The 11,269-nt window shown below is 35.5% G+C and overlaps 1 protein-coding gene across 4 annotated transcripts; it reads right to left on the bottom strand.

Annotated features, from left to right (window-relative positions):
- On the bottom strand, positions 1–9,872 carry LOC139779703 (uncharacterized). 4 transcript variants are annotated; one of them, XM_071718148.1, is made up of 9 exons: positions 9,726–9,872; positions 4,882–5,426; positions 4,287–4,415; positions 2,351–2,491; positions 1,843–1,971; positions 1,059–1,322; positions 697–792; positions 542–613; positions 1–339 (listed from the first exon to the last, which is right to left on the bottom strand). In XM_071718148.1, exons 2-9 carry the CDS (start codon positions 5,024–5,026, stop codon positions 266–268), a joined length of 1,050 nt encoding a protein of 349 aa, XP_071574249.1. In that variant the 5' UTR covers positions 5,027–5,426; positions 9,726–9,872; the 3' UTR covers positions 1–265. The 4 variants fall into 4 exon arrangements, with proteins under 4 accessions (XP_071574249.1, XP_071574251.1, XP_071574250.1 ...); XM_071718150.1 differs by having other exon boundaries at positions 9,710–9,769; XM_071718149.1 differs by having other exon boundaries at positions 9,615–9,763.
- Positions 9,873–11,269: the final 1,397 nt, after the last annotated feature.

Here is an 11,269-nt window from a genome sequence, read left to right as displayed (position 1 = left end):
TCATTAATTCAGTAGATTCATTGCTCTTCTGGGAAAAAGTGCTGATTCTCTTTGGTTGCTTATAATATAGCAGCTAGTTAAAGTAGCAAATTTACATTAGTCAAGCGTTTAAAGTTTAAATTTAAATAACAATTTAAATAAATACGATGATAAATATAACAATACGCATCTAAATTACATAAATTAATAACCTACTTTTTGTATCTTTAAATACTCTAAATTAATAAATCGATGAATTAATTCTCATGCTGCTGAATACGGATTGTTATACACCGCGCATGAGATAACTTACGATAACGACGATAGGAAGTATTCTATATACCTGCCATCTCGTTGCACCTATAAAAACAAAAAATTTAAAATATTAAGTTAATATCGAGTTAATAATAATATATTACTAATTGTAAGATTAATAATCAAGAAAAATATCTCGATTATTATGCGTTTAATATATTTTTTAGAGATCTACTTTTATAGATATTTGCTAAACGTACTCTCTAGTTTGAAGAATTAATTATAACATGGTTATAAATATTTTTACCATTATCACTGAACTGAACACAATCCTGCAGCTCCTCCATCAATGTATAACCTTCAGTACAAGTGCAGAAGCCTGTGAAAAGATACAAAATGACATTTCAAATTAAATCCTTTAGTAATAATGAATCGCCGTGTATTTAACAAACGGTTCTATACCGTCAACACAGTCCACTTTCGATTTCCAGGTCGAATTGGAGTCCCTCAAAGTCATGGTGATACAGTGATGGTGAGTTTCACAACGGCCGCCCAGTTCTGAAACATATGGAGTTTTCTAGCGTTATCGTATCGACGTATCGGAATCACAGCGTGACCGATTCGAATGACGAGATTTGACATGACACAAGGTCCATATTTCTATCTCGCATTTAGCGCTAAATCATCTGATTCCACGTTTTATTTAATTTGTTTTTAATGGAAGATTAGCGCGCGACAATTATTTCGAATTGAGGCGATCAAACGATCGCATTTATCGGGTAAGTGCGAGACGTCAGTAAGGATCCAGGTGTTCGAGTACTCGCCTACGTCGACGAAGCATCGATGACCGCGTCTGTGGGAACCGGCGACGCATTCGCACGTCTTGTTCGCGCCGCATTGGCTATGCTTCAGAAACAGTTGGCACTGGGACTGCTGTTCGCACTTCTCGCCGACCCAGGAAGCGGCTTTCAAACACCGCTGATCGCCCTTGGCCAGCACGTGGTCTACTTTACAGTCGCATGTGTTGTGCATACACTTCGAATTCTCCACGATGCATTCGTCATCGCTGTTGCAGTGCTCGTCCAACTCTGAAAACGGATTTAGATTTGGTAAATCTAGACTAGACTTTTATAAAATAGATGCTTCTTATGAACTCCATGATGACATTCGATAAACTACTTTTTATCCCGGGGGAAATTTCTCACCTTTGTTTTATTTTATATTTGTTGTTTTAAAAAGTACTGCTAATATAAATACAAATTATTATTTTTGCGTAACGTACCTAATACACCGTTAAATTCATTAAATATTATGTTAAACAGTATGCAAATATTAAATTAATATACTTTTAATTTATTAATTAATATATATGATATATGATGTGTATATAAAATAATTCATTAATTAATATTATACATATATTATATTATTAAGTATTATGCATATATTACATAAATTAATTAATATTAAATTAAAGAAATATAAAAAAAGTAGGATAAAAACCGAAAAGAAATCGAGAGATTGCAGCTTACCGAACAAGATCCTCAAACAACATCCTCAAAAAACATTGGACTTATAACAATTTTTGTCGATCGTTGTAATACTTACTGGCGCTCGGCAGACAGCCGGTGTTGTCAAGATTCGCATGATGACGCAAACCGCAAGTGCAAAAACCGTATTCGCAAAAAGTATTCTTGATATGACAATTGCGGTTCGAGCGACAACGTTTTCCCAAACCTGAATGCAAGCCAAGAATAATCACCATAATTTTACTTAATTACATAAATCAACAAATTTAATTCAATTAACTGACTTTCTTTTGCATTTGATTATTGTGCACATAATTGTAAACGCAGGTAATTTACGTGCAAAATGAAAGTAGAGTGCTAACGGTAGAAGACAAGCCGCGTTATTTTGTTATGTTACGTTACGAGTAATCATTAAAATAATTTCGTCTCCGCGCACTGAATGTGGCATTGAATAGACCGCTCGTCGCATCATCTCTTGTTATTAGGCACTAACACGAGTTATTTATTTTCTTCCATATATATGCATAGTAAAGGGGCTGACCGGCGCGGGCGCTGGGATATTTCTCAGGAAAAGTTGTAACGCTCACCGACGGACTCGTAACACCTCCCATCCGTGAAGTGGGAATCGTGGGCGCATTGACAAGTGCCTCCTCGACATTCCGATTGCGGTGTAAACGTAAACTCACACTGGATGTCCTCCTCGCAGGGATCGCCGATGCGTGTAGCCACTGTTGAAATAACGTGTGCCTTATTATGAATGTCTCCGTCTCTAAAGTTTGCGTATTTCGTTACGTTCTACACTCGCGACGCGAAAGAGTTTCTCGATTCTCGTTAACAAGAGCTCGAATAAACCTCCTTCTTTATGTACGAATGCACGGTATTTGAAGGTAACGTTACGTTGTTGCTAAACGTATAACGCTAAAGATAATCCAGTGAAATTTTGAGCGCGATTCAAGATTCGCATAATCGATGGATGGAACAACCATGCAGAGCGTCTTGTAATACATAATTTTAATTATACCTAATCATAGAATGTTGAGCGAATGTCGAGTCGACAGAACGCCGACCTCATTCTCCGAAGTTTGTTTTAGAAACTTTACTAACTTTATTCAATCGCTTTACGATCGTGTCGAAAGGGACGGATTTACGCCGTCCTGACTCATTCATAGAAATTATTCGTGATCTCTGTCGGCTCAACGAGCACGACGAACGACACGCTCCAGGTGAGGCGGGATCGTGAGAAAGGAACAGATAGGAATAGGGATGAACGGATATCTCCGCGGGATCTCGTTTCTGAGGTCGACGACATCGTTCCCGACTGTTCGAATAATTAGACCGAGATCTAAGGCTCTGCGCACAACAGAGCACATATATTAGGAATAAGAATAAATATTGAATATTAGGATATATAAATATAGAAATATTTTTGTAATAAATGTTAAATATTAGGATATGTAAATATAGGAATATTCCTATAGTTATATCTTATATTTTATTTTTTTTTCATTGTGCGTTACGTTTAATTATTATTTCTAATTTCGATTTATAATATTTAATATTTATTCTTATTCCTAATATATGTACGCTATTGTGCGCAGGGCCTAAAGCGCTTGCTATCTCGGGATTCTTTAACCCTTTCGTGCCTGACTTTTTTCTAGAAATGATTAGTATTTAATTCATGTCTTACTAAAGATTTTTAGGATCACTGATTATGATTCTGTAGTCAAAATTTTAAAATTCAAAATGGCGGATTCAATATAGCGGACAAAATTTTCTTGGATTTGAATAAAACTCATATTCCAGGCGTTTTTGAGATCGCTGATTTAAAATATCAGTTGTTTCCATATATTTACATTTTGTCAACTACATTAGATCTAACATCTTTAATTTGAAAATTTCGACTTTAGATTCATAATCAGCGGCTCAAAAAAAACTCCTGAAAAATAAGTTTCATTCAATCCAACAAAATTTAGTATTTTACGCCGCCATATTAAATCCGCCATTTAAATTTTGGAATTTTTACTGCAGATTTGTCATCAGCGACCTCAAAAACCTACATATACCATTAAGTTACATGTGAATATATAATAAAATTTAGCATTTTGGTCCACCATATTAAATCCGTCATTTTGAAATTAAGTAACAAATTTTTTTCAAAAATTTACGGCCCCAAAAGATCAGTCTTCATGTCTTTCAAAGTTTACACAAAATTTTATCAAAATAACCCGAGTAATTTTCGAAATTTTAGGAAATAACGAAATTTTTTCTTCAACTTTAACACCCTGTATTTTTGAAACTAAGCCGTTTCGGACATATGGTCATATGAAGTTTTCGTCTTGAATTTATGTGAGGAATCACTCCTTAAAATCTTTTAGAGTACTTAACTACCATCCTGTATATGTTCCACCAGGCACGAGAGGATTAAAATCCTATTTCATTCCCAGTTTAGAAACTTAAATGTTAATGCGTAATCGACGTTGCAGATATCACGTTCGAGAAATGTGATAAAAAAACGAAAAGTACCTCTCAAACATTTATAGTTATTATTATTCCTGAACTCGATATGATCGTCTTTGCACGAGCAGGTCTGCTGGTTCCGGCAAAACGCATTCGGAATACAGTCGACATCGTATTTACACTGGGAGAAGGTTTCTGAAAAAAGAAAATATTCGCCTTGTTTGTAACGCGGTAAAGTTTTTTAAAGTCAAATCTGAATATAAATCGAATATTACGCCAAAAATGTGTGTCTCCTCATTTTTATACCATTATAGTTTATAATGGAGAAAAAAATTTAAAAAAAAAATTACGTAAAATTGCAGGTACTTTATGTCTAATTAAAAAATAAAGGGAGACGTCAGCGGATGTATGAAGCAATCGGCTTTATACGTTCGCTGACTAATTTACCGTGACACAACGAGTTCGACTTATAACAATCGATTAGACACGATCCGTGAAGAATGAACGGTCGAAGGATCCTCATATTTCACGGTAGTTGCGCGTTCCTTATTAATGCATGCTCTTGCACGCCTTACTAATTAATTCGTAATAAATAAAAGCCGAATTGCGCAGAATCGCGATACGATCGTTATCGGTTCTGTCTTGAGCTCTGTTTGCTTACTATTGCTGCGATTAGCGTTACTGCGATCGTTGCATCGCAGGGACGAGTCCTCGTTGCCGTTGACGTAGGTGATCGTCGCGCAGACGGTAACGGGTACGAGGACGAGGAGCCCCGTGAAGCCGTATACCGTCCACGTTCTCGTCATCCTCGCGACGACGACGGCGGACGAACGCCGCGGACGAAACGTTTCATCATATCACCGCCGCCGCCGCCGACTTATTATCATTTTCGAATCCCGCGAGAAGAGACGGGGATCGTCCCGATCCCGATCACTCGAAGGCCGCCACGTCACGATTCCGACAGTCGGCTCTCCGTTTAGCTTACGACGACGTTCGCATTGTTTCGTCGCGTCCCGTCCAATCGTTGCGCAATCGTAGGCAGGGATACGTGGGTGAACCCTCGGATGAACATCATCGATGAGGCGTATCCCGCGCGATCATCGTCGGGTCCCTCGACATTGTCTATTGCTTCTTCCTCGTCTGTCCAAGGCGAGACATCGACGAACCCACCGTCATTCGATCGGTCCCCAACGAATCGATCTGGAACTTTGCCCGAGTCACGAGATCTCGTTAGGCATTCCGTATAAGAGATTATAAGATTCCAACTTGATTGGAACCATTAAGAACCGTTTAGCGAGAGATCGATTTTCCATGATCAATTTTCGTTCCGTCTTGAATCTTGAAATTGATTAAGAAAACTGGGTAAATTTTGAAATTTCTGGCAAATAATCTAAAAATCGATATAACAATAAAGGCTCACAAGATTAAAAATCAATCAAAGACAAAGGAGCATCGAGCCGTAACAAGGTGTTGGTGTTGATATATTATATATTAAAATCGATCTTTTTTTCAACGGATTAATCAAAATGTCGTCTTTCTTCGTTGTTGGATTCAAAATTCACATCGAGGGACAACATTTCCGATTCCCGACATGAGAAATCTTTCTTTCGCTACAATTCGTAGACACGTACTCACGAAAGTTAATTACGACTATTATATCAAATTCAAATCAAAATCGTCTTATGGCACGTCTTATGGCACGTAATTGGTAATTATCGTGCGATTTCAGTTAATTTTAGACGGCTAATTTTAGACGTTCCAATTCACAAACGATCGCGTGCGAGGAAGCTCGTCGCTATAGCATCGTCTTGTTTCGTCGATTTCGACAGGCGGAAGATGCAGTTCGGAAGATACAGTATTTCCCACGTACCCCGTAGCGAATACGGCTACGATTTGAACGTGCAAATATCGCACATTCATCGGCAGTAATCACTAGGAATAGTTTTATGCGCGTTGAGTTGTCGCTGACGAGCAACAGGTGCTAAATCGTCCTAACACGTCCTGGTCCCGTTCGATTTGAATTATAGAATTGCACATCGAAGCGGTGTCCTAATAGCGAACGCGCCAACGTGTAAATTGCTTTGTAAATTGCGTGGAAAGTGTCATCTCTTCGAAATACAAACTGTAGGAAGAACATTTATATGCGCCATGCGGATACAAAAAAATTTTAAGCGCTTTAAGACCCTTTAATTTTCTAAAAACGCGATACACATTTTGTTTTAAAATTCTCCGTTTAGCTTCTCTTTTATGTTAATAATATTAGTTTTATATTTCACTGTATTGTGTAGACCCGAAACTTCCGCCTTCACGTTTCCTCCAAGCGCTCCGAGCGATTATGAGCCACTTTTCAGTGCCGCGGGTCTGTCGACACGAAACCGTGGGCGAAGTTCCCCGCTTTGGATTTCAATGACGGTCCCGTGAACGCTCGAAGGTCGATCGCGGCGAACAAACGAGTTTAGCGCCCTACGTTTCTATAGTTTCGGTTTGCGTTGCGCAACGCGGTGCTACAACAGCAGAAGCCATTGTTATGTGTCAACAGTATCGTACTGCGAGCGAAAACTATTCGAACGCTATACTTATTCGCTGAATTCTTGCTCGAGCACGATGATCGTAATGCCCGTATCAGACTACGGATTGGGATTGAGATTGGATTGAAATTTGACCAATTAGAGCAAAGTTCACTAAACTTGAAGTTAGTTTTCTTTATTCTGATTGATTAAATTTCAATCCAATCTCAATCCCAATCCGTAATCTGATACGGGCTTAACACGATCAATCGGATAAAGCGGTCGCTTTGTAAGAAATAAACATGAAAGAAATGGATAATTTAAACAACACTGGAATAAAACGAGAATCGAATTAATGCAATTAAGCACCCTTTGGTAATCGCGATAACATTGGCCTAGTTTACACCGATCTCTTGATACACGTATCAAATAGTATTTGAGCTAATCAGCCACTAATCGAACTATAATTTACTAGTTATTTACTATTTAATACGCGTATCAAGTGATCGGTGTAAACTAGACCATTAACGATGCGTTAATGACTAGAGATGTGCAAACTATTCGAATTCGAATTTCCATTATTTGAATGCGAACTATTCGAAAATTTCGAATCTAGATGATTCAAAGACGAATCATATATATTGTCAAATTGATAAAATCATATTCCCTGTTAATAAGCAAAAAAGTACGGTCATGTTAATAGGTACATTTAGTGAGTGCATTATAATCGCTAGTATTATAACCACTCACTAAGCGACTAAATAGCAGTCAAAAAATGTATTTCTAATTTTTGACAAGCTTTGTGACCTTATCAAATTTCAAGTATAAATTTAAATATGCATAAAAAATAGTAACCTATGAGTATTGATAATAAAATAAACTATATTATTTTATTTTAATTTCTATATATCCAATTGGATAATGTTAATGGATATTACATTAGAATATTTTAATATAATTTATCTATGATTTTTTGCCTAATTGTTTCAGTTACTGCGACATTAAATAAATAAAATATATTTTATTATAGAAATAAAAATAAAACTTTCGCGCATCATTTACCGCGCTTGGTTCTTAGTTAGCCCGTTTTCTATATTCGTGGATTTCCATTGAAGCCTATACTTCGAATTTTAAAATATATTTTATTAGTTCTATATTAGTTCTATATTAAATATTTAAATATGTTTTTTGCTTTAAAAAGATTTATATTATATAATTAATATTTTTTTTCACATTAAAATATCTCCTATTATCCACGTGTTAAAATTCATTCTAATAATAATTATATTGTTAATTGAAAATTATATTCCAACAGTTCGATTCGCTTCAATTCGAATGAAATGTTGACGATTCGATTCGATTCGAATTCGAAAGAGGAAATAAAATTCGATTCGATTCGATTCGACATCAATGACTTAAGATAATTAATGACATGATTAAAGCGACGGTAAGTCTACGTTGATTTAATGATGTCCGGCGTTACTTGCACAGCGCTAGCAGTTTATGCAATTCCGAGCTTTGTTGAAGATCCGATGTGCTGCAATCTCGCTTCCAAAACACATTGTTAAATCGAATAACAGGCGAGCGTAGGAAACAGGCTCCCCTTTGTTCTTTAATTATGAGCGGTTCTACTCGACATTCACCTAACTGTGAGAACCAGGAGCGTAGATCCGGTCTCCACGATCCTACGATCTTCGCGATTCTCCACGGAGGAGAGGAAAAGATTACTGGGTCATAAAAATACTGTCCTTAAAACAGTCGTGCTTGCGATTTCTCCCAAATTAAAACGCGGCGGTTCGATTAAATGAAAATCACTTTATCCGTTTCAGCAATTATCCGAGACAACCAATTAATCTCAATATCTGATCACGATCAAATAATAAATGTTATGTTTCGTTTATCTTCCAGCATCTCGAAATTACAGTATTAGTTTTCTAATAGCTTTAATTTTCATAATTGAGAATATCGAGCAACATTCGATTTGTACGTTCACAATGATTGTATCGTTAATATTAAATTAGGAGAGGATTGAATTAATTTTTTAAAGAAAATATTCCTTAAACGTGTTTCTTCTACGAGTATCTTTCTTTTAATTTTAGCGTAACTTTACATGCGATATTTCTATATTTTCCTCAGAATACACTACAACTTAATATCCGGTTCGATTTTTACATTTATTGCAAGATTTTGTATTTCTCAGTATTTCTATCATATTAATTGTTTTCTTAAAGGCTTCCTCTAATTCTGCCGATACTTTTCTGTCACGTTTCTCCTACGATATTGGACCTGCTTTTCTTTATCAACACGTCTAAATATTCGCAGCACGCAACAGCTCGATTCTTTCCTTTGAATTCTCTACAACTCGAAACTTTTAGTTCGATTCTTACACTCACGATAGGATTTTATATTTCTCAAGTGTTTCTATTATATTAATTGCTTTTCTAAAGATATCTTTTCTTTGATACTTTTTTACCGTATTTCTCCAACAATATTGCAACCACTTTTTTTTTATCAATACGTAATATTCACGCGATATCACTTAATATTTTACTTTAAAATCGTTACTTGATATTCAGTTCAATTTTTACTCTCACGTTAAGGTTTTATACTTCTCAGATCTCTATTACGTTAATTGGTTTTTTAAAGGCATCTCCTTTGATATTTTTTTTATCGCGTTTCTCCAACAGTATTGCACGTGCTTTTTCTTATCAGCACATAATATTCGCACGATATCTCTCGATACTTTTCTTTAATTAAAATCATTACAACTTTATATTCAGTTCGATTTTTACACTCTTATGTTAGAATTTTATATATCTCAAGTATTTCTATTATATTAATTGCTTTTCTAAAGTCGTCTTCTTGTATCGCATTTCTTCTATTGCACCTGTTTTTTCTTATTGATACGTAATATCCCCGCGGTATCCCTTGGTATTTTCGGTATTTTCCTTCGAGATTGCGATACCCCGTGTTACAACTCACACTTGTTACAACTCACGTCGATAGAACAGATGCTCGCGCTGGCCGTGCGCATCGGCGACTGCACTCCATATAGCGAAACGAAGCGCGATTGACAGTACAACGTTCCGTAGCTCCCTCCCTGGAGACCTCCTCGACTGCCTTCTTGGCACTCCCGCCATTCCTTCGAAGGATCTGCCCTCGTCGACAATTCTGGCGAGAAAGAGCACCTCTTCAATGCTCTACAACAATTTGGAACTCCGGATATTCGAGAATCGCGCGATCACCCGAAGTTATGCGGCTTTATCTAATCGCGTCTTGCAACTGATATAAGCCGGCTTGTGGGATAGCCCTTTTATTTCTCGTCTCAACAATTGTACGCAAGTGGAGATGATGTGGGCGTTCCATGGACGGTATTATGCAACAAGAGCAACAATGCGCGTGTAGATTATTCTTTGTGATATTTTTCGTAAGATACTTATTTCTTTTCTTTGTTTTTTTCTTAAACACCAAACTTTCATTCTATATTATTCAAATTATACTTTCATTCTATTATTGCGTTTCTTTTCGAGTCAAAATGAGAATAACAATAACGAATCATTAAGATTCTTTGTCGGTTAGCGTTTCGTTCGCGCCGCGGATTTTCTATTGGGAATATGTGACTTAATTCTAATGTGAATATTTCTAAACAGTGCTTTAAAATAACGAGCTTAAGGTATAGAGCCAGTAAACTTTTCTATCTTTATTTGTATATTATATAATATAATATGTATTTTATAATATATATAAATATACGATATACAATATGTAATATAATTGATTTTACCACATATATTATATAACATTTTTTATCATAGCAGTAATAAAAATATATAAAAATGACGGAATCGTATAACTGCATTAATAACTATCATATTTACTATATACAAGTTCAATGATACATGTATATACAAAATATGCTTAACGATGCAAGCTATTTATTTGAAGAACAATGAAAATGTGAAAAACGAATAAAATCGCCATTTAGAAGTATATGTAGTTCTACGTTACTCGCGTGGAATGTAAAATACACCTTAGCTTTAGAAATTTGTTAAATTCACAGAGTAAAACTTTTTTATAGCTCGAATGCTGCACAAAAATTGTTTCACAATTAAGGAAGAACTTTTTGGCTTATCTTTATCTAAATGGCATATAAAATATTATCAATCTTTATTTAATTAGTAAGTAAATCATCAAAAAGAACAATGAAAATTGAGATATAACGTTGGAATATAAAGTATACTCCACGCGAATAATTATGTTAAAAGAAACCACGCAAGTAATGTAGGATTAAGAAACCACATGCTATTACCACAATATAATGTATAAAATATAATATTTTATGTATATGGTTTTATAATAAAATATGTTGCATATATTATACATTTTATCATAGTAATAATATAAATGTAAAAGAGAGACGGAATCGTACTAACAATAATTGTACTAACAATTATCGTATCCTGCAAATTTAACGATAATATATAAAACACGATATTGGCTATTTATTCGAACAAGAACAAGATTCGTACGAATATAAAAGAC

This window comes from Temnothorax nylanderi, unplaced genomic scaffold (genome assembly GCF_030848795.1).
Source record: "Temnothorax nylanderi isolate EJ_2023f unplaced genomic scaffold, tnyl_v1.0 TNYL_tig0238_pilon, whole genome shotgun sequence".
NCBI lineage: Eukaryota > Metazoa > Arthropoda > Insecta > Hymenoptera > Formicidae > Temnothorax > Temnothorax nylanderi.
The sequence above is the reverse complement of the archived record's forward strand: the minus strand, read 5'-3'. Positions and strand labels throughout refer to the sequence as shown.

Coding starts and splice junctions, on each gene's coding strand:
- LOC139779703 (XM_071718148.1), bottom strand. CDS start 5,026: ATGACGAGAACGTGGACGGTATACGGCTTCACGGGGCTCCTCGTCCTC. Junction 4,416..4,881: donor TAACGCTAATCGCAGCAATA/GTAAGCAAACAG, acceptor TTCTTTTTTCAG/AAACCTTCTCCCAGTGTAAA. Junction 793..1,058: donor TCGATGCTTCGTCGACGTAG/GCGAGTACTCGA, acceptor CATATGTTTCAG/AACTGGGCGGCCGTTGTGAA.